The 24,617-nt window shown below is 42.8% G+C and overlaps 1 protein-coding gene across 7 annotated transcripts in view; it reads right to left on the bottom strand.

Annotated features, from left to right (window-relative positions):
* The window catches only part of LOC130284828 (glucose-1-phosphate thymidylyltransferase-like), a 548,309-nt gene that overhangs the window by 404,123 nt on the left and 119,569 nt on the right, over positions 1 to 24,617 (bottom strand). For 6 of the 7 annotated variants that reach the window (XM_056535667.1, XM_056535670.1, XM_056535671.1 and 3 more), the window contains one exon: positions 8,086 to 8,175. The exons of the other annotated variant lie outside the window; for it this stretch is intronic. In XM_056535667.1, coding sequence (XP_056391642.1) covers positions 8,086 to 8,175 — 90 coding nt within the window. The remainder of the gene's footprint in view (positions 1 to 8,085; positions 8,176 to 24,617) is intronic. 7 annotated transcript variants of the gene reach the window in all.

Genomic DNA, 24,617 nt, shown 5'->3' with positions numbered 1-24,617 from the left:
CCCACCCCCTTCACATATAGAGATAATCCCCATTATGAGATTTATTCCCCAGCCCCTGACTGAAGTCCATCCCCAGTCCGTGTACCTCGTCATCCTCCCATTCAGATAACACACATATCTTATCTGTGTTCCTTCTGCTGTGCAGTCCTGCGTCTTCAGAAGACAGAGCAGGGGAGGGGAGGTGAGAAGCTGTGTACGCAGGCTTCTCATGCAGACCTCCAGGAGGGCGGGGGGAAATGAGGGGGCGTGGCTTATATCTCTTATGCAAACAGGAAAAAAAAGCCCTGACATGTTGTCCACAGCAGACTCAGAACATGGCCGACGCTGTGGACGACAGTAAGAGAAAACGCTCTGAACTACTGAACTTCCTGTCCAACAAACAGGTAAGCAAAACACACACATGCTGCTTAAACATATAACACATTTACATTGCAAAAAAAATAAACTTACAAAGAAGATGCACCATGCCAAAAAAATTTAAGTAGTACCCCTTTAACTCTGTGAGATAAACATTTATAAAGGAGCTGTCCATGTGATGTTGTGACTCCTCAATGGACAGTCTTCCCAATTCAAGTCTTCCATTTGTGTCCAACAAAAGTAGGGAGCATTTCAGCATAAAGTCATTCATTAACTGTTCCTTCCAATATGTGATTTGCCTCTTAGAATGCCCATACGGGCTTCAATATGTTGGGAAAACTATCAGGTGTCTATGTGAACGCATCAACAAACATAGGAGCAATACTGTTAATGGTTTCATGTTGCATAGTGTCTCCAGACACCTTACCGAATGTCATAATCAGAATTTCAGTTGTGCCACCATCACTACTATTGACAATGTACCCAGAAATGACCCCCAATACTCTCAGGAAACGTGAAAACTACTGGATATACAGTGGGGATCAAAAAGTTTGGGCACCCCAGGTAAAACATTTTATTAATGTGCATAAAGAAGCCAAGGAAAGATGCAAAAATCTCCAAAAGGCATCAAATTACAGATTAGACATTCTTATAATAGGTCAACAAAAGTTAGATTTTATTTCCATCATTTACACTTTCAAAATACAGGAAACAAAAAAATGGCATCTGCAAAAGTTTGGGCACCCTGCAGTGTTAATATCTTGTAGTGCCCCCTTTGGCAAGTATCACAGCTTGTAAACGCTATTTGTAGCCAGCCAAGAGTCTTTCAATTCTTGTTTGAGGTATCTTTGCCCATTCTTCCTTACAAAAGACTTCCAGTTCTTTGAGATTTCTGGGCTGGCTGTCACGAACTGCTCTTTTAAGGTCTATCCATAGATTTTCAATTATGTTGAGGTCAGGAGATTGTGAAGGCCATGGCAAAACCTTCAGTTTATGCCTCTTGATGTAATCCCCCATGGATTTCGAGGTGTGTTTAGGATCATTATCCATTTGTACAAGCCATCCTCTCTTTAACTTCAGCTTTTTCACAGATGGCATCAAGTTAGCATCCAAAATTTGCTGAAATTTTATTGAATCAATTTTTCCTTCTACTCATGAGATGTTCCCCGTGCCACTGGCTGCAATACAACCCCAAAGCATGATTGATCCACCCCCATGCTTAACAGTTGGAAAGAGGTTCTTTTCATTAAATTCTGTTCCCCTTCTTCTCGAAACGTACCTTTTCTCATTCCGGCCAAAAAGTTGAATTTTAACCTCATCGGTCCACAGAACTTGTTTCCAAAATGCATCAGGCTTGTCTATATGTTCATTTGCAAAGTTCAAACGCAGACGTAGAAGAGGTTTTCTTCTGATGACTCTTCCATGAAGACCATATTTGTACAAGTATCTCTTTATAGTGGAATAGTGTACCACAACTCCAGTGTCTGCCAGATCTTTCTGGAGGGATTGTGCAGTCAAACATGGGGTTTGAACAGTTTTTCTCACAATCCTGCAAGCTGTTCTGTTTGATATTTTTCTTGGTCTTCCAGATCTTGCTTTAACTTCCACTGTTCCTGATGACTGCCATTTCTTAATTACATTCCAAAGGATATTGACATCTGAAAACGTTTTGCTATCTTCTTATAGCCTTCTCCAGCTTTGTGAGTGTCAACTATTTTCAGTTTCAGATTTCTAGACAACTGCTTAGAAGAACCCATGGTGCTGATTGTTGAGGCAAGGTCAGATGAGTCTAGGCATTTAAAACCTTTGAGATTGACATCACCTGGTCTTCCCAGATGATGATTGAGAACAATCCATGACACTGGCAGGTCTCAGCTTGCATGCTATAAATGCAAGTGCATGCTATAAATTCTGCAGGGTGGCCAAAATTTTGCAGATGCCATTTTTTTGTTTTCTGTTATTTTGAAAGTGTAAATGATGGAAATAAAATCTAACTTTTGTTGACATATTATAAGAATGTCTAATCTATAATTTGATGCCTTTTGGAGATTGTTCCATCTTTCCTTGGCTTCTTTATGCACATTAATACAATTTTTTACCTGGGGTGCCCAAACTTTTGATCCCCACTATATAAGCTACGTACACTTATACCAGCTGATCTGAACAAACCTATTGATTTCTCTCTTTAATCCAGTTCTTTTCATAATAAATTTTTTTCATGTTTCTAGTCTTGTTCTTATCATAGTTATATCATAGTTATATCATAGTTAATCCGTCAGAGCCATTTTATGCATTTATATTGTATATATCAGAGTGTTTTTATACCCCAGAAGTATCCTTCTTAGCTATTTTATGTATTTATATTGTATGCACCTTAGTTTTCTTATACCCCAGGGTTCTTAGATGATAAAAAAATATTTTTTATTTCATACCATTTTACTCTATAATCCAGGGTTCTTATATGCAAACATTACCGTGTTTCTCCGAAAATAAGACCGGGTCTTATATAAATTTTAGTCACAAAAAATGTGTACCTTGAACAACATGGGGGGCTGTAGCAGTGTGGAGGAGGGGGGCTTTAGCAATGTGGAGGAGGGGGGGGCTGTACCAATGTGGAGGATGCCACACCCCCCCCCCATTTTCCACACTGCTACAGCCCCCCATCCTCCACACTCCCGCAGCCCCCCATCCTCCAACTCCTGCAGCCCCCCATCCTCCCCTTCCCCCGTTGTCCTCCACACTCCTACAGTGCCCCCCCCCCTCTGCCATAATAAACTACGGTACACATTTCATCCCCAGCAGAGACCAGCACTTCCCTACCTTCATACAGTAGCGTTCGCAACTTGTACTCTACGGAAGCTGCAGCTCTCGGCGGCGGGATCTCCTTCTGTTGCTTATCAGCCAGGGGCAGGGACACGTCTGCCAGTTGATTACCCCTGGCCTAGGTCTTATTTTCGGGGTAGGGCTTATATTGCAGCCTGATAATCCTGCTAGGGTTTACTTTCGGGGTAGGGTTTATTTTCAGGGAAACAGGGTAGCTACACTTTACCAATGAGTGTTATGCATACCTTTCTTTGTAGAATATATTTCATATGCATATTTTTAAAAATAAGTGATGTATATATACATTGTAGATACAAATACTGGATCTAACCGATGTGTGTGCCCACGTGTATGCAATCCACGTACACCGATACTTGCACTATATGTATGTATACAGTAATTATTATTCTAACACCTGAAATAAGACATGGTGTGATCCTCCTATTTATTGCCTTATACTTCCCCTTTCCTTGCAGTCTGGCGAAAACACTAAATACCGTTTTTTTCTTATATATTTATACTTTTCTCAACAGTCTCCCACACACCTATTACACCTATGATTATAATACAGATCCATGAGACCCCTGCGTAGCAGCCGCGGCTGTCAGAATCTATCACTGGTACTGCGATCGCACATTCTGCTGTGTGATGGGCCCCGGGTCCGGTCACGTGACCGGTCTCCTAGGGAAAGCGTCTCTGACACGCACCCAGTTTGTTTACATCAGTGAACCCAGCTTCCTGGATTCGGCCAGTGACGCCGAGCTCAGGAGAACGTGATTGGTTACCCTGGTCACATGTGCGCTGTGCCCCTTTCCTGATGCGCACCTAACTACTAAAACACCACGCGTGCATGCAGCGCTGCATCGCTGGTATTTTATATTTTAATACTGTTTGAACTACCATTCTTACATGTATATGTGTCATAACAAATGGATGTATATGAGTTTTTTTTATGAATTTGTTCAGTATTTTCTATGTAAGTTTTTTATTCTTTCTGTACTTCCTGTTTAAATTTTTTTTTGCGCCTCACTTGAGTATTGGGTGCCTTTTTTCATTAATTAAACTCCAATGTACCTATGTTGTATAGGTCTGATGAAGCGGGTGTTTCCCTCGAAACGCGTAATCTGTACTTTGTAATAATTTTTTTATTTTACCAATAAAGTGGTCCCTGCCGAGGGATCTGCGATTGCACATTCCTGTTTCCATCCATTTCTTGGGACAAGCATCCGCAGCGTATGGGTTGATAGGTCTTCTTCCTCCCTTCCTCCTTGAAACCTACATATGAGAGGGAAAACAGCAATGCCCAACCAACAATTCCTGTCACTGCCTCACAAAAAAATAAATGCCCAAGAGAGTATTTATAAACCAATCGGGGTGCTCAGCTCTAGAACCAAAGACACATTCCGAAAAACCCTGAAAAATCCACTAAGGAAGCAGCACTGCAAATGTCCAGGGTAGAATTTAACAAGTGCAAATTTACTCATTTACTTTACCCATCTGATCATACAGCTATGTTTTGGCTCTACATTAGAAGTATCTATGAAAACATTTACAAATTTTTGCCATCTTTGCACCATGCTATTCTCTTGCGGTGGGGCAATAGGGCTTAGAGGGGTTGCCACATTTACTATAATTCAGACAAGCATCAGATATAAATTATAGCAGAAATGCATGCCAGCTCCAAGAATCCAGGGAACTTCTAATGAGTGGAGCCTGCTCCCTACCTCAGACAAAAGTATATTTTATCCCACAAAAAATAAACCATCATGTTGATGAAAAAATGTTATGGAGGTACATTTATCATTGTTGTTTTGGTCAGCAAGTTCTTTTTTGCTTTTGGTTTTGCTTATGTGTGACATACTTATACTATCACAGGGGGTTGATAAATTTGGCTCACTTAAAAAATGGTAATCAAAAGTGATTTATAGTTTTTTTTCTTATCACACATAAGCAAAAACCAAACCAATAAATGACTTCAGAACACCATTTTGTAAACCCACCTCAAGTCGCAGCTGTGAAAAAAAAAGTGCAATAAATGTGTATTTATTAACTTGTTTGTACCACTTTTTTCACACTGTGGGCACGTTCCCACATGCTTTATTTTGCTGCTGCATATTTTCTTTCCCATTGAAGTCAATGGCTAGCTAGCTAGCTGATTTTGCTGCCCATTGACTTCAATGAGAAAGAAAATATGCAGCAGCAAAATACGCCACGTGGGAATGTGTCCTATAGCTGCAACTAACCCAATATTTTTTGGACTACTACGATAACCAGCATTTTTTTTTTTTTTGGTTAATTTTAATAAAAGTTACCGAGGGCTTGTAGGGGGGGAGTATTTTTTTAAATAAAAGTTTTATAAACATGTTGTGTTTTTTTATTTACTTTACAGGCTTAGTAGTGGAAGCTGTCTTATAGACGGAGTCCATTACTAAGTTAGGGCTTAGCGTTGGCCCCAAAAACAGCTATCGCTAATCCCCAATTATTACCCTGGTACCCACTGCCACAGAGGTGTCGGGAAGAGCCAGTATCAACAGGCACGGAGTGTCACAAATGGCGCTCTTGGGCTTAGGCGTTATTTAGGCAGGGGAGGGCCAGTAACAATGGTCCTCACCCACCCTGGTAACATCAGGCTGTTGCTGCTTGGTTGGTATCTGGCTAAGAATGAAGATATGGGGAACTGCACAGTTTTTTTTTAATTTTTTATAATGAAAACATTTTTGAAAAAAAACACGCATAGGGTTCCTCCGGTTTTCATTCTCAGCCAGATATCAACCAAGCAGCATCGGCTTCATGTTACCAAGATGGGCGAGGACCATTGTTACTTGCCCTTCCCAGCCTAAATAACACCAGCCTGTTACCGCCTAGGCCCAGGAGGGCCAGTCTGTTGGTACCGCCTCTTCCCAACACCCCTGTGGCGGTGGGTACCGGGGTAATAATTGGGGGTTAGGGCTAGCTGTTTTTAGGGCTAACGCTAAGCCCCAGCGAAGCAATGGATTCCGTCTATAAAAGAAAGCTTTGACTACTAAGCCTGTAAAGTAAATAAATAAATTTAAAAAAACACTAAATAAAAATATTTTTATTTTTAAAAAATACTCCCCAACAAGCCCTAGTCAACTATTTTATTAACCTTAAACAAAAAAAATGCTGGTCATCGTAGTAGTCCACCGAATCGGAAGTAGTCCACAGGATACATGGATCTGAAAAAAGAGAAGAAGAAAAAACCACGGAAAATAGGTTAGTAAATTTATTGTCACCCGCCCGCACATCAACCGTCCGCACCGCATGACTATAACTCCCAGCATGCCCTCACTGTAAGGGCAAGCTGGGAGTTGTAGTAATGCGACGGTGGGCTGGTGGGAGATGTGCAGGCGGGTGACAAACTTGTCACCTGGCCCGTTGCATGACTACAACTCCCAGCATGCCCTTACAGTAAGCACATGCTGGGAGTTGTAGTCTTGTGGCACAGGCAGGCGAGAGATGCGCTTATCACCCACCCCCACCACACGACTATAACTCCCGTGCAGCGGGAGCAGGTGACAAGTTTGTCACCCGCCCCGCCACAGGACTAAAACTCACAGCATGTAAGGGCATGCTGGGAGTTGTAGTTCGGCACCGCGGGCGGGTGACAATCACCCGCCTGCACCGCATCACTTCGACTCCCAGCATGTGCCTACTGTAAGGACATGCTGGGAGTTGTAGTAGTGCAGTGCGGGCAGGTGACAAGGAAGCCAGGGAAGCGGGCAACATTGGCTTCCCAGCGGGGGATATGAAGTTAGGGCACTGTAACTTCATATTTCCCTCTGGCAGCTGTGATTGGCCAGGAGGTATGGACCAATCACAGGTCTGCCCAGGAAATGTGAAATTACAGTGCTGTAATTTCATATTCCTGTTGGCCGGTATCCCCTGTATCTACCACCCGCCCACAAGCTGTTGTAACTATAACTCCCAGCATGTCCTCACTGTAAGGGCATGCTGGGAGTTGTAGTGCTGCAACAACTAGCTGGTAAGTGATAGATGCGGGCGGGAGGTCGGGGAGCGGAGCTGCGCAACAAGTTGCACAAAAGTCGCAGTTGCGACTTTTTTAAAATTGCTTTTAAATGCAAGTTTGTAAACCAGGTCTGAGCTGGCTTACACTTGTGACTTTTTGAAGGGGGTTTGCGACTTTTTGAAGCTTTTTTTTTTTTTTTTGCTTATGTGTGACTTTCACACTTGATAAATTCCCAACCACTGCTAAGTGAAAACTGAAAATTGCTTAGGTAGGACTGATGGGTATTTTTTTGCTTACCCACAAAAGTCGTACAAAAAGTTGCTTACGCACACGTGCAACATTTTGTGTGACTATTTTAAGCAAAAAAAAAAAACTCTAAATCCCTTGATAACACCTCCCCCCCCAAGGATCTTACAAGGCATAGCAAAATGAAAACTCATTGTGGCGTGAAGAGACTTAAAACAGAAACAGAGTTTAAAGTAGACTCCTGGACCACACTGACCAGGCCAAAATATTATCGATATTAATTATTAGCACAAGTACCGTTTCAAGTACCGGAGGGAGTGCCCCCAAAGGACAAGGGGGCACTCCCTCCGTCTGGAGAAGAAAAGGTTTAGTCTCAAGGGGCGACACGCCTTCTTTACCATAAGAACTGTGAACTTATGGAACAGTCTACCTCAGGAACTGGTCACAGCAGGAAAAATTTACAGCTTTAAAACAGGGTTAGATACATTTCTGGAACAAAATAATATTAATGCTTATGAAGAAATTTCAAATCCCATCCCTTCCCCAATATCGCACCACACCCCCTACTCTTCAATTCCCTGGTTGAACTTGATGGACGTATGTCTATTTTCAACCATACTAACTATGTTACTATGTAACTGTTTTATGCTTTTGCACTGCTACCAACATACCTCATTTGTAGATGTTCCATCACTAACTACTGTTACAGATGGGTAATTCTTTGACCAATCTTTGAATTTACTGAAGAACATATCGTTGGTCTAAAATAAATAAAGAAATAAATAAATAAGTAAAACAAATATTGGTTACCCTCCATACTTTATATTAATACTTGAATATATTAACCCCTTAAGGACTCAGCCCATTTTGGCCTTAAGGACTCAGACAATTTAATTTTTACGTTTTCATTTTTTCCTCCTCGCCTTCTAAAAATCATAACTCTTTTATATTTTCATCCACAGACTAGTATGAGGGCTTGTTTTTTGCGCGACCAGTTGTCCTTTGTAATGACATCACTCATTATATCATAAAATGTATGGCGCAACAAAAAAACACTATTTTTGTGGGGAAATTAAAACGAAAAACGCAATTTTGCTAATTTTGGAAGGTTTTGTTTTCACGCCGTACAATTTATGGTAAAAATGACATGTGTTCTTTATTCTGAGGGTCAATGCGATTAAAATGATACCCATTATTACATACTTTTATATTCTTGTTGCGCTTAAAAAAAATCACAAACTTTTTAACCAAATTAGTATGTTTACAATCCCTTTATTTTGATGACCTCTAACTTTTTTATTTTTCCGTATAAGCGGCGGTATGGGGGCTCATTTTTTGCGCCATGATCTGTACTTTTTTTTGATACCACATTTGCATATAAAAAACTTTTAATATATTTTTTATAATTTTTTTTTAATAAAATGTTTTAAAAAAGTAGGAATTTTGGACTTTTTTTTATTTTTTTTCGTTCACGCCGTTCACCGTACGGGATCATTAACATTTTATTTTAATAGTTCAGACATTTACGCATGCGGCGATACCAAATATGTCTATAAAACATGTTTTTTACGCTTTTTGGGGGTAAAATAGGAAAAACCGGACGTTTTACTTTTTTATTGGGGGAGGGGATTGTTCACTTTTTTTTTACTTTTACATTTTTTTAAATTTTTTTTTACACTTGAATAGTCCCCATAGGGGACTATTCATAGCAATACCATGATTGCTAATACTGATCTGTTCTATGTATAGGACATAGAACAGATCAGTATTATCGGTCATCTCCTGCTCTGGTCTGCTCGATCACAGACCAGAGCAGGAGATGCCGGGAGCCGCACGGAGGAAGGTGAGGGGACTTCCGTGCGGCGTTATGAATGATCGGATCCCCGCAGCAGCGCTGCGGGCGATCCGATTGTTCATTTAAATCGCGAACTGCCGCAGATGCCGGGATCTGTATTGACCCCGGCACCTGAGGGGTTAATGGCGGACGCCCGCGAGATCGCGGGCGTCGGCCATTGCCGGCGGGTCCCTGGCTGCGATCAGCAGCCGGGATCAGCCGCGTATGACACGGGCATCGCTCCGATGCCCGCGGTTATGCTTAGGACGTAAATGTACGTCCTGGTGCGTTAAGTACCACCTCACCAGGACGTACATTTACGTCCTGCGTCCTTAAGGGGTTAAAAAGAACATTAAAAACATCATAGGTGTCAATGCAATCTCAAAGGGACATTTAGTTTTTAACCCCTTATGGACCCAGCCATTTTACACCTTAGGACCCGGCCATTTTTTGCACATATGACCACTGTCATTTTAAACATTAATAACTCTCTGGAATGCTTTTAGTTATCATTCTGATTCCGAGATTGTTTTTTCGTGACATATTCTACTTTAACACAGTGGTAAAAATTTTTGGTAACTTGCATCCTTTCTTGGTGAAAAATCCCAAAATTTTATGAAAAATTTAAAAATTTAGCATATTTCTAACTTTGAAGCTCTCTGCTTATAAGGAAAATGGATATTCCAAATAAAAACATTTTTTATTCACATATACAATATGGACACTTTATGTTTGCATCATAAAATTGACAAGTTTTTACTTTTGGAAGAAACCAGAGGGCTTCAAAGTTCAGCAGCAATTTTCCAATTTTTCACAAAATTTCCCAAATCACAATTTTTCAGGGACCAGTTCAGGTTTGAAGTGGATTTGAAGGGTCTTCATCTTAGAAATACCCCACAAATGACCCCATTATAAAAACTGCACCCCCAAAGTATTCAAAATGACATTCAGTCAGCATTTTAACCCTTTAGGTGTTTCACAGGAATAGCAGCAAAATGAATGAGAAAATTCACAATCTTCATTTTTTACACTCGCATGTTCTTGCAGACCCAATTTTTGAATTTTACAAGGGGTAAAAGGAGAAAATGTATACTTATATTTGTAGCCCAATTTCTCTCGAGTAAGCACATACCTCATATGTCTATGTAAAGTGTTCGGCGGGCGCAGTAGAGGGCTCAGAAGCGAAGGAGCGACAACGGGATTTGGGAGAGTACGTTTTTCTGAAATCGTTTTGGGGGGCATGTTGCATTTAGGAAGCCCCTATGGTGCCAGAACAGGAAAAAAAAAAAAAAAATGGCATACCATTTCGGAAACTAGACCCCTTGAGGAACGTAACAAGGAATAAAGTGAGCTTTAACCCCTTAAGGACCAAGGACGTACCTGTACGTCCTTGGTCCTGCTCCCGTGATATAACGCGGGTTACACGGTAACCCCACATCATATCACGGCGGGCCCGGCGTCATAGTGAAGCCGGGACCCGCCGCTAATAGCACGCAGCGCCGATCGTGGCGCCGCGCCCTATTAACCCTTTAGCCGCGCGCTCAGAGCTGAGCGACTAAAAGCGAAAGTGAAACCATGCCGGTTAACTCAGTGGGCTGTTCGGGATAGCCGCGGCATCCCGAACAGCTTACCGGACAGCGGGAGGGCCCAATGACTGCTCAGTGCCTGAGATCCAGGCATGAGCAGTCATGCAGCAGAATCATCGATCACTGGTTTCCTATGAGAAACCAGTGATCAATGATAAAGATCAGTGTGTGCAGTGTTATAGGTCCCTATGGGAGCTATAACACTGCAAAAAAAAAGTGAATAAAAAAAGTGAATGAATATCATTTAACCCCTCCCCTATTAAAAGTTTGAATCACCCCCCTTTTCCCATGAAAAAAAAACAGTGTAAATAAAAATAAACATATATGGTATCACCGCGTGCAGAAATGTCCGAATTATAAAAATATATAATTAATTAAACCACTCGGTCAATGGCGTGCGCGCAAAAAAATTCCAGAGTCCAAAATTGTGCATTTTTGGTCACTTTTTAGATCATTTAAAAATGAATAAAAAGCGATCAATAAGTCCTATCAATGCAAAAATGGTACAGTTAAAAACTTCAGATCACGGCGCAAAAAATTAGCCCTCATACCGCCCCATACACGGAAAAATAAAGTTATAGGGGGTCACAAGATGACAATTTTAAACGTATTAATTTTCCTGCATGTAATTATGATTTTTCCCAGAAGTACCACAAAATCAAACCTATATAAGTAGGGTATCATTTTAATCGCATGGACCTACAGAATAAAGATAAGGTGTCATTTTTACAGAAAAATGTACTACGTAGAAACGGAAGACCCCAAAAGTTACAAAACTGCGTTTTTTTTTCAATTTTGTCGCACAATGATTTTTTTTTCCGTTTCACCGTAGATTTTTGTGCAAAATGACTGACATCATCACAAAGTAGAATTGGTGGCGCAAAAAATAAGCAATCATATGGATTTTTAGGTGCAAAATTGAAAGAGTTATGATTTTTTAAAGGCAAGGAGCAAAAAACGAAAATGCAAAAACAGAAAAAAAAAACGGTCCTTAAGGGGTTAATACCCCACAGGTGTTTCACAACTTTTGCATATGTAAAAAAAATTTGTATTTTTTTAAATTCACTAAAATGTGTGTTTCCCTCCAAATTTCAAATTTTTGCAAGGGTTAAAAGCAGAAAATACCCCCCAAAATTTGTAACCCCATCTCTTCTGAGTATGGAGGTACCCCATAAGTTGACCTGAAGCGCACTACAGGCGAACTACAATGCTCAGAAGAGAAGGAGTCATATTTGGTTTTTTGAGAGCAAATTTTGCTCGGGGGGCATGTCGCATTTAGGAAGCCCGTATGGTGCCAGGACAGCAAAATAACCCCCACATGGCATTCCATTTTGGAAACTAGACCCCTTGAGGAACGCAACAAGGGGTACAGTGAGCATTTACCACCCACTAGTGTCTGTCAGATCTTTGGAACAGTGGGCTCTACAAAATTTTTAATTTGCACAGCCCACTGTTCCAAAGATCTGTCACACACCAGTGGGGGGGTAAATTCTCACTGCACCCCTCATTACATTCCATGAGGGGTGTAGTTTCCGAAATGGGGTCACATGTGGGGTTTTTTATTTTGCGTTTGTCAAAACCGCTATAACAATCAGCCCCCCCTGTGCAAATCACCTCAAATGTACATGGTGCACTCTCCCTTCTGGGCCTTGTTGTGCGCCCCCAGAGCACTTTGTGCCCACATATGTGGTATCTCCGTAGTCGGAAGAAATTGCATTACAAATTTGGGGGGCTTTTTTCCCTTTTACCTCTTGTCAAAATGAAAAGTATAGGGCAACTCCAGCATGTTAGTGTAAAAAAATTTTTTTTTTTACACTAACATGCTGGTGTAGACCCCAACTTCACCTTTTCATAAGGGGTGAAAGGAGAAAAAGACCCCCAAAATTTGTTAGGCAATTTCTCCCGAGTACGGCGATACCCCATATGTGGCCCTAAACTGTTGCCTTGAAATACGACAGGGCTTCAAAGTGAGAGCGCCATGTGCATTTGAGGCCTGAATTAGGGATTTGCATAGGGGTGGACATAGGGGTATTCTACGCCAGTGATTCCCAAACAAGGTGCCTCCAGCTGTTGCAAAACTCCCAGCATGCTTGGACAGTCAACAGCTGTACGGCAATACTGGGAGTTGTTGTTTTGCAACAGCTGGAGGCTCCATTTTGAAAACAGTGGCGTACCAGACGTTTTTAATTTTTATTGGGGAGGGGAGGGGGGCTGTGTAGGGGTATGTGTATATGTAGTGTTTTTTATTTTGTGTTAGTGTAGTGTGTTTAGGGTACAGTCACACGGGCGGGGGATTACAGCGAGTTTCCCGCTGCGAGTTTGAGCTGCCGCGCAAAATTTGCTTCATGGCAAACTTGCAGCCTGATACTCACTGTAAGCCCCCTGCCCATGTGAATGTACCCTGTACATTCACAGGGGGGGACCTCCAGCTGTTGCAAAACTACAACTCCCAGCATGCACAGTCTATCAGTGCATGCTGGTAGTTATAGTTTTGCAACAGCTGGAGGCACAAGGGTTGGGAAACACTGAGTTAGGAAACAGACCATGTTTCCCAACCAGTGTGCCTCCAGTTGTTGCAAAACCACAACTCCCAAACATTCTCAGGCATGCTGGAAGTAGTAGTTCGGCAACATCTTTAGAGCCAGATGTTGCCGAACTACAACTCCCAGCATGCTTGGAGTTGTAGTTTTGCAACATCTGGAGGACTACAGTTTGCAGACCACTAATACAGTGGTTCCCAATCTGTGCCCTTCCAGATGTTGCAAAACTACAACTCCCAGTATGCCAAAACTGTCCAGGCATGCTGGGAGTTGTAGTTCTGCAACATCTGAAGGGCCAGATGTTACAGAACTACAACTCTCAGCATGCCTGGACAGTAAGGGCATGCTAAGGATGTGTAGTTTTGCAACATCTGGAAGGGCACAGTGGTCCCAAAACTGTGGCCCTCCAGATGTTGCAAAACTGCAACTCCCAGCATGCCCAGACGCCAAGGGCTGTCTGGGCATGCTGGGAGTTGTAGTATACAGGGTCCCAATACAGCAATGCATGTCACTTTACGGCAACGTGCATTGCTGTAAAGGGCCTGACCGCGGCTTAAGATCCACTCACCTGTCGCCGCCATCGCCGGGATCCGGGTCTTCAGGGCCGAGGTAAGTACCGGGGCCGGGCCCCAGCACTCCCCCGTCGCGTCCTCCCGTCCTCTCCGGACTTCCAGGGGCCGAGCAGGGTGGGAGGAAGTAACCGCCCTCCCCCTGCGATTGGTCGGTTAGCTAACCGACGGATCACAGGGGTTAGGAGGAGGTGGCAGGCTTGCCACCTCGCTCCTAGCCTCCAGCATGGTCCTGGCTGTCTGTGACAACCGGGATCATGCAAAATTACCGGGCGGTCGGGTTCAAGAGACCCGATCAGCCTGGTATCGCCGCAGATCGCAGGGGCGATTTCCCCCGCGATTTGTGACGATCGCCGACATGGGAGGCCTACATGGCCCCCCTTGGCGTTTGCCCTGGATCCCTGCTGAAGGATTTCAGTAGGGATCCGCTTCCGATCTCCGCCGGGTGAGCGGCTGAGACCAGGAAAAGACCATGATGTATGCATACGTCATGGGTCCTTAAGGGGTTAAATTGGTTGTCTTACATTATCTCCATCAGCTGTAAGGGCCTTTTTGCATTGGTTATGCATTTGGTTGCTTATGGGCGATCTTTGGGAAAGCCTTTACAAGACTCAATCGTGCTGCTGGGCCACACGAAGGATCACTGGATCATTTATGCAACTCATTACACTCATCACTGTCTGCCACACATCCCCTCCTTACACAAGGCAATGTGTGGCCAATAGCGATAATTTAAATGGCAAGAGAAAATATATCATATGTGATATAGAATCTGAGTTTGCTTGTTTGTTAACTGATCTTTTACATGGCCAGTAATTGGATCTTTTACACGGCCAGTATTTCAGATTATTGGGCAGACTAGATAGGCCAAATGGTTCTTATCTGCCGACACATTCTACGTTTCAATGTTTCTAAGTTTATATGGGCCGATTATCGGGAATGAGCATTCCTAAAAACTGAGCTTCTGCCATATACAGTTGAAACCAGAAGATAAACATACACTTTATAAACAGACATGAAATACACTATCTGACATGAAATTAGAATAAACCCCTATTAGGCCAAAAAGGATTACCAAAATTATTTATATTTGCCAGAATAATGAGAAAGATAATTATTTAAGACTTTTTTTTATTACTTTCTGCAAAGTCAAAAGTTTACATACACTGGGATTACTATGCCATTTAACCCCTTAACCCCTTAAGGACTCAGCCCATTTTGGCCTTAAGGACTCAGACAATTAAATTTTTACGTTTTCATTTTTTCCTCCTCGCCTTCTAAAAATCATAACTCTTTTATATTTTCATCCACAGACTAGTATGAGGGCTTGTTTTTTGCGCGACCAGTTGTCCTTTGTAATGACATCACTCATTATATCATAAAATGTATGGCGCAACAAAAAAACACTATTTTTGTGGGGAAATTAAAACGAAAAACGCAATTTTGCTAATTTTGGAAGGTTTTGTTTTCACGTCGTACAATTTCTGGTAAAAATGACATGTGTTCTTTATTCTGAGGGTCAATACGATTAAAATGATACCCATTATTATATACTTTTATATTATTGTTGCGCTTAAAAAAAATCACAAACTTTTTAACCAAATTAGTACGTTTATAATCCCTTTATTTTGATGACCTATAACTTTTTTATTTTTCCGTATAAGCGGCGGTATGGGGGCTCATTTTTTGCGCCATGATCTGTACTTTTCTTTGATACCACATTTGCATATAAAAAACTTTTAATAAATTTTTTATAATTTTTTTTTAAATAAAATGTATTAAAAAATTAGGAATTTTGGACTTTTTTAATTTTTTTTCGTTCACGCCGTTCACCGTACGGGATCATTAACATTTTATTTTAATAGTTCGGACATTTACGCACGCGGCGATACCAAATATGTCTATAAAAAATGTTTTTAACGCTTTTTGGGGGTAAAATAGGAAAAAACGGACGTTTTACTTTTTTATTGGGGGAGGGGATTTTTCACTTTTTTTTAACTTTTACTTTTACATTTTTTTACATTTTTTTTTACACTTGAATAGTCCCCATAGGGGACTATTCATAGCAATACCATGATTGCTAATACTGATCTGTTCTATGTATAGGACATAGAACAGATCAGTGTTTTCGGTCATCTTCTGCTCTGGTCTGCTCGATCACAGACCAGAGCAGGAGACGCCGGGAGCCGCACGGAGGAAGGAGAGGGGACCTCCGTGCGGCGTTATGAATGATCGGATCCCCGCAGCAGCGCTGCGGGCGATCCGATCGTTCATTTTAATCGCGAACTGCCGCAGATGCCGGGATCTGTATTGATCCCGGCACCTGAGGGGTTAATGGCGGACGCCCGCGAGATTGCGGGCGTCGGCCATTGCCGGCGGGTCCCTGGCTGCGATCAGCAGCCGGGATCAGCCGCGCATGACACGGGCATCGCTCCGATGCCCGCGGTTATGCTTAGGACGTAAATGTACGTCCTGGTGCGTTAAGTACCACCTCACCAGGACGTACATTTACGTCTTGCGTCCTTAAGGGGTTAAGGACCAGGCCAATTTTCACTGTAGGATCAGAGCATTTTTTGCACATCAGAGATTGTTTTTTAGTAACATTCTATTTTATTATAGTGGTAAAATTTAGTCGATACTTGCATAATTTCTTGGTGAAAAATTGCAAAATTCAATGAAAAAATTGAAAATTTTGCATTTTTTTTTTTACTTTGAAGCTCTCCGCTTGTAAGGAAAATAGACATACCAAATAAATGATATATTGATTCATGAATACAATATGTCTACTTTATGTTTGCATCATAAAGTTGACCTGTTTTTACTTTTACTGGTGATAGACTTCCAAAAAGTGGTGGGTCTCCACGGCACTGACCAAGGACGGACACGTCAGGTAAGTAGAAGGTAGCTTTATTTGGATAATGCAATACGTTTCACCGCGCTTTCGCGGCTTCATCAGACATGATAATCACAGTAAGGGGGAAGCTTTTATACAACATGTAATTAACTCTAACAGCCTACATTGTATTTTACAAATTGAATATAAAAAACACATAAAACGACAATATTTTCTATAATTCACATATAGCCTTAACCTGTTAAGGACATAGGACGTTCTCTAACGTCCTCACTACCTGGGCTTTAATGCCCAAGGACGTTAGAGAACGTCCTGTTGTATTTCCGGTCTCTGCCGCGCGCCGGGCAGAGATCGGAACTGGATGCCTGCTGAAATCCTTCAGCAGGCATCCAGGGCAAACGCCGAGGGGGGCCATGTAGGCCCCCCATGTCGGCGATCGCCGCAAATCGCAAGGGAAATCGCCCTTGCGATCTGCGGCGATACCAGGCTGATCGGGTCTCTGGGACCCGACCGCCCGGTAATTTCGCATGATCCCGGCTGTCACAGACAGCCAGGACCATGCTGAAGTATCGGAGCGAGGTGGCAAACCTGCCACCTCCTCCGATCCCCTGCGATCCGTCGGTTAGTTAACCGACCAATCGCAGGAGGGGGGGCGGTTACTTCCTCCCGTCCTGCCCGGCCCCTGAAAGTCCGGAGAGGACGGGAGGAAGACCGGAGGACGAGGCGGGGGACGGGGGAGTGCAGGGGACCGGCCCCGGTACTTACCTCGTCCCTGAAGACCCGGATCCCGGCGAGGAAGATGGCGGCGGCGGCGACAGGTGAGTAGATCTTCAGCCGCGGTCGGGCCCTTTACAGCAATGCACGTCGCCGTAAAGCGACATGCATTGCTGTAATGGGACCGTGTATACTACAACTCCCAGCATGCCCAGACAGCCCTTGGCGTCTGGGCATGCTGGGAGTTGCAGTTTTGCAACATCTGGAGGTCCACAGTTTGGAGACCACTGTGCCCTTCCAGATGTTGCAAAAGTACACATCCTCAGCATGCCCTTACTGTCCAGGCATGCTGGGAGTTGTAGTTCTGTAACATCTGACCCTTCAGATGTTGCAGAACTACAACTCCCAGCATGCCTGGACAGTTTTGGCATACTGGGAGTTCTAGTTTTGCAACATCTGGAAGGGCACAGATTGGGAACCACTGTATTAGTGGTCTGCAAACTGTAGTCCTCCAGATGTTGCAAAACTACAACTCCCAGCATGCTGGGAGTTGTAGTTCGGCAACATCTGGCTCTAAAGATGTTGCCGAACTACTACTCCCAGCATTCCTGAGAATGTTTGGGAGTTGTGGTTTTGCAACAACTGGAGGCACACTGGTTGGGAAACATTGTCTGTTTCCTAACTCAGTGTTTCCCAACCGTGTGCCTCCAGCTGTTGCAAAACTATAACTACCAGCATGCACTGATAAACTGTGCATGCTGGGAGTTGTAGTTTTGTAACAGCTGGAGGTCCCCCCCTTGTGAATGTACAGGGTACATTCACATGGGCAGGGGGCTTACAGTGAGTATCAGGCTGCAAGTTTGCGATGCAGCTAATTTTGCGCGGCAGCTCAAACTCGCAGCGGGAACTCGCTGTAATCCCCTGCCCGTGTGACTGTACCCTAAAAACACTACACTACACTAACACAAAATAAAATAAAAGTAAAAGACACTACATATACACATACCCCTACACAGCCCCCCCCCCCCTCCCAATAAAAATGAAAAACGTCCGGTACGCCACTGTTTCCAAAATGGAGCCTCCAGCTGTTGCAAAACAACAACTCCCAGTATTGCTGGACAGCCGTTGACTGTCCAGGCATGCTGGGAGTTTTGCAACAGCTGGAGGCACCCTGTTTGGGAATCACTGGCGTAGAATACCCCTATGTCCACCCCTATGCAATCCCTAATTCAGGCCTCAAATGCGCATGGCGCTCTCTCACTTTGGAGCCCTGTCGTATTTCAAGGCAACAGTTTAGGGTCACATATGGGGTATCGCCGTACTCGGGAGAAATTGCCTAACAAATTTTGGGGGGATTTTTCTCCTTTAACCCCTTATGAAAAGGTGAAGTTGGGGTCTACAACAGCGTGTTATTGTAAAAAAATAAATTTTTTACACTAACGCTGGTGTTGCCCTTTACTTTTCATTTTGACAAGAGGTAAAAGGGAAAAACGCCCCCCAAAATTTGTAATGCAATTTCTCCCGACTACGGAGATACCCCATATGTGGGCGCAAACTTCTCTGGGGGCGCACAACAAGGCCCAGAAGGGAGAGTGCGCCATGTACATTTGAGGTGATTTGCACAGGGGTGGCTGATTGTTACAGCGGTTTTGACAAACGCAAAAAAAAAAAAACCCCACATGTGACCCCATTTCGGAAACTACACCCCTCACGGAATATAATGAGGGGTGCAGTGAGAATTTACCCCCCACTGGTGTCTGACAGATCTTTGGAAGAGTGGGCTGTGCAAATTAAAAATTTTGTACAGCCCACTGTTCCAAAGTTCTGACAGACACCAGTGGGGGGGTAAATGCTCACTGTACACCTTGTTACGTTCCTCAAGGGGTCTAGTTTCCAAAATGGTATGCCATGTGGGGGTTATTTTGCTGTCCTGACACCATAGGGGCTTCCTAAATGCGACATGCGCCCCGAGCAAAATTTGCTCTCCAAAAGCCAAATATGACTCCTTCTCTTCTGAGCATTGTAGTTCGCCCGTAGTGCACTTCAGGTCCACTTATGGGGTACCTTCATACTCAGAAGAGATGGGGTTACAAATTTTGGGGGGTATTTTCTGCTATTAACCCTTGCAAAAATGTGAAATTTGGGGGGAAACACATTTTAGTGAAAAAAAAAATATATTTTTTTACATATGCAAAAGTCGTGAAACCCCTGTGGGGTATTAAGGCTCACTTTATTCCTTGTTACGTTCCTCAAGGGGTCTAGTTTCCAAAATGGTATGCCATGTGGGGGTTATTTTGCTGTCCTGGCACCATAGGGGCTTCCTAAATGCGACATGCCCCCCGACCAAAATTTGCTCTCCAAAAGCCAAATATGACTCCTTCTCTTGTGAGCATTGTAGTTTGCCCGTAGTGCACTTCAGGTCCACGTATGGGGTACCTCCATACTCAGAAGAGATGGGGTTACAAATTTTGGGGGGTATTTTCTGCTTTTAACCCTTGCAAAAATTAGAAATTTGGGGGGAAACACACATATTAGTGAAAAAGTTTTTTTTTTTTTTTTACATATGCAAAAGTCGTGAAACACCTGTGCGGTATTAAGGTTCACTTTACCCCTTGTTACGTTTCCCAAGGGGTCTAGTTTCCAAAATGGTATGCCATGTGGGGATTTTTTGCTGTTCTGGTACCATAGGGGCTTCCTAAATGCAACATGCCCCCCAAAAACCATTTCAGAAAAACGTACTCTCCAAAATTCCCTTGTCGCTCCTTCGCTTCTGAGCCCTCTACTGCGCCCGCCGAACACTTTACATAGACATATGAGGTATGTGCTTACTCGAGAGAAATTGGGCTACAAATATAAGTATAAATTTTCTCTTTTTACCCCTTGTAAAAATTCAAAAATTGGGTCTACAAGAACATGCGAGTGTAAAAAATGAAGATGGTGAATTTTCTCCTTCACTTTGCTGCTATTCCTGTGAAACACCTAAAGGGTTAAAATGCTGTCTGAATGTCATTTTGAATACTTTGGGGGGTGCAGTTTTTATAATGGGGTCATTTGTGGGGTATTTCTAATATGAAGACCCTTCAAATCCACTTCAAACCTGAACTGGTCCCTGAAAAATAGTGAGTTTGAAAATTTTGTGAAAAATTGGAAAATTGCTGCTGAACTTTGAAGCCCTCTGGTGTCTTCCAAAAGTAAAAACTCATTAATTTTATGATGCAAACATAAAGTAGACATATTGTATTTGTGAATAAAATGTTTTTTTATTTGGAATATCCATTTTCCTTACAAGCAGAGAGCTTCAAAGTTCGAAAAATGCAAAATTTTCAATTTTTTCAGCAAATTTTGAAATGTTTCACTATGAAACGATGCAAGTATCGACAAAATTTTACCAATAACATAAAGTAGAATATGTCACGAAAAAACAATCTCGGAATCAGAATGATAGGTAAAAGCATTCCAGAGTTATTAATGTTTAAAGTGACAGTGGTCAGATGTTCAAAAAACGCTCCGGTCCTAAGGTGTAAAATGGCCTGGTCCTTAAGGGGTTAAACAATCTAAATTGGGGATAGTGTACATGTCCGTGTGATCAAAAATTGCATTTTATATTTATATTGTATATAAATTCATCAATCTTTAGTTTGCTAACCAATGGGTTTAACCCACTCCGTGAAGAACAGGAAACCCATGGGTTATACATGAATACCTATATCTCAAATCAAAAAAAAATTCTATATTGGCATTAACATCTAAGGAATGTATATATAAATGAGGTACTATACATTTCTTTTTTGTTGCATTTATCCTTTGTTGTATTTAGTTTAATATTTTATCACCATTGGTAACATGGGCATGCACTCTAACCCACATGGCACACAAGAATTCTCTACATCAAAATCTCTTTTTTTATATATAAATTTACAATGTGTGCCAACAAAATAATATAACACAAAAAAATCTGAAAAAATGAGATTCTATGAAAAACACAATTGATAAAACCATATGTATACAGAACAATACATAATGGATAAAAATACTTATAAATAAAAAAAAAAATTTTATATAATTTTTTAAATATATATACATCAAAAATTATAAAAACGCATAAAAAACGCTGTGTGTGAATAAAGCATCAGGGTTGAATTTTTACCGTACATTCTCAAAGGTCTCTTTGAGTCCTTAAGGAGTTAATGTGGACAATTTATGGATCCAAAAGGACTCCCGATTGATTAATCGCTGGAACCGATCGGGTCAGTCCTCTGGAATCTGTTCAAGTATAATGAGTTTTAATGTACTATAGTCATTTTCCTTTTTGACGGAGAAAAGTGTCTTGAGACACTATGTACCGTATATGCCGGCGTATAAAACGACCCCCAACTTTTACAGTTAAAATATAGAGCTTGGGATATACTTGCCGTATAAGACTACCCCTCCTACCGCGATGTACAGTATTTATTTATATAGCGCCTACAGATTCCACAGCGCTTAAAATTATGGGGTACACACAAAGACAAGTATCAGACATAAAATTACACAATAACTATTCAAACAAGAGGTGTGGGGATATGTTGGGGATATGTTGAGGCCAATTAGAGACTGTTGTAGGCCTGTCTGAAGAGATGTGTTTTTAGGCCACGTTTGAAACTATGGATGTTGTTGTTGAGTCTGAGGGATTGAGGGATAGCATTCCAGAGAATCGGTGCAGCACGAGTGAAGTCTTGGAGACGGGAGTGAAGTTCGGATTATAGAAGATGTTAGTGTGAGATCATTAGCAGATCGGAGAGAACCTGTAGGATGGTAGACTGAGATGAGAGAGGAGATGTAGGGAGGTGTAGCATTGTGGAGAGCTTTGTGTGTGAGACTGAGGATTTTGTACTGTATTCTGGATTGAATTGGTAACCAGTGTAGTGACTGGCACAGGGAGGAGGCGTCGGTGTAGCGGCTGGAGAGGAAGATGAGTCTGGCTGCAGCATTAAGGATGGACTGGAGAGGAGAGAGTTTGGAGAAAGGAAGGCCTATTAGTAAAGAGTTACAGTAGTCGAGGCGGGAGTGAATCAAAGCAATAATGAGAGTTTTAGCAGTTTCAGTAGTGAGAAACGAGCGGATTCTGGAAATGTTTTTGAGATGCAGGTGACAAGAACGTGAAAGAGACTGAATATGGGGAGTGAAAGAGAGATCAGAGTCAAGTATAACTCCAAGACAGCGAGCCTGCTGCCCGGGAGTTATGGTAGTACCACATACCGAGATGGAAATGTCAGGGTTAGGTACAGTATCAGTTGATGGAGAAAAGACAAGAAGTTCTGTTTTAGAAAGGTTTAGTTACAGATATAAAGAGGTCATGATGTCTGAGATGGCAGAGAGACAGTCACTGGTATTCTGTAGGAGTGCAGGGGTGATGTTGGCGGAGGAGGTATAGAATTGGGTGTCATCAGCGTAGAGGTGGTACTGGAAACCAAATCTACTGATTGTTTTTCCAATGGGGGATGTGTAGAGTGAAAAGAGTAGAGGACCCAGGACCGATCCCTGGGGAACCCCGACAGCAAGGGCAAGAGGAGAAGAAGTAGAGCCAGAAAACGAGACGCTAAAGAAACGTCCAGAGAGATAGGAGGAAAACCAGGTTAGAGCAGAGTGCTTGAGACCGATGGAGCGGAGACTACTGAGGAGGAGTTGGTGATCCACAGTGTCAAAAGCCGCAGACAGGTCCAAGAGAATCAGTAAAGAGAAATTGCCATTTGATTTGGCCGTCAGAAGATCATTAGTGACTTTGGTTAGGGCCGTTTCTGTGGAGTGAAGGGAGCGGAAACCAGACTGTAAGGGGTCAAGGAGAGAGTTCTCGGAGAGATAGTGGATAAGGCAGGAGTAGACCAAACATTCCAGGAGTTTAGAGATAAAGGGGAGATTTGAGATGGGTCAATAGTTGGCTGCACAGGACGGGTCCAGAGATGGTTTTTTCAATAGTGGGGTTTTGATAGAGTGTTTGAAGGAGGAGGAAAAGACCCCAGAAGAGAGGGAGAGGTTAAAGATTTTAATTAGGTGACAGCTGATAGCAGGAGAGAGAGACTGGATGAGGTGTGAAGGCATGGGGTCACTAGAGCAGGTAGTGGGGCAGGCGGAGGAGAGGAGCCTGGAAACCTCATCCTCCATTAAAGGCTCAAAAACTGAGAGTGATGAAGAGGAGACGTGGCTGGGAATTGGATCAGAACTTTTAGGGGACTGGGAGAGGATTTCATCACGAATGTCATCGATTTTAGTTTTGAAGTATTTGGCCAGGTCTTCAGCACAGAGATCAGTGATTGGGGTCTGTACTTTAGGCCGAAGGAGAGAGTGAAACGTGTCAAAAAGGTGTTTTGGGTTGTTAGACAGAGAGGAGATGAGGGAGGTAAAATATGTTTGTTTGGCGAGATGAAGAGCGGAGTAATAGGATTTAAGCATGAATTTATAGTGCAGATAGTCTGAAGAAGTCTTAGTTTTCCTCCACAGACGTTCAGCACAACTAGAGCATCGCCTGAGAAAGCGGGTTGTTAGCGTGTGCCAGGGTTGCTACCGTCTGTGTCGGGAGGTTCGTGTTCTAGAGGGTGCCATTTGATCCAGGGTAGACTTTAGGGTGTCATGGTAATGTCTGGCTGCTAGATTAGGGCAGGAGAGAGAAGAGATTGATAATAGTGAAGATTGTACAATGTCTATAAATTGACTAGTGTTTATGGCACGCAGGTTTCTGTAACTGTACAAGGTTGGAGTGTCTGGAAGAGGATAGGAGTTACTGATAGAGAAAGAGAGAAGGTTGCCCCGGGAGGGAGCTCAGTACCTTGTAGTTTCCCCCATATTAAGTAGGTAGTATAGTTCCCCCACATTAAGTAGGCAGCAAATTCCCCCACAATAGTAGGCAGCTCCCCCACATTAGGTCAGCAGCTCCCACACATTAGCTCAGCAGCTCCCCCACATTAGTTCAGCAGCTCCCCCACATTAGGTCAGCAGTTCCCCCACAAAAGTAGGCAGCTCCCCCACATTAGGTTGGCAGCTCCCCCCCCCCACATTAGGTCGGCAGCTCCCCCCCACAATAGTAGACAGCTCCCCCCCACAATAGTGGGCAGCTCCCCGCCACAATCTGT

Source organism: Hyla sarda, chromosome 8 (assembly GCF_029499605.1).
Source record: "Hyla sarda isolate aHylSar1 chromosome 8, aHylSar1.hap1, whole genome shotgun sequence".
In the NCBI taxonomy this organism is placed as follows: Eukaryota; Metazoa; Chordata; class Amphibia; order Anura; family Hylidae; genus Hyla; species Hyla sarda.
Note: the sequence above shows the minus strand (reverse complement) of the source record. Positions and strands in the feature narration are given on the sequence as shown.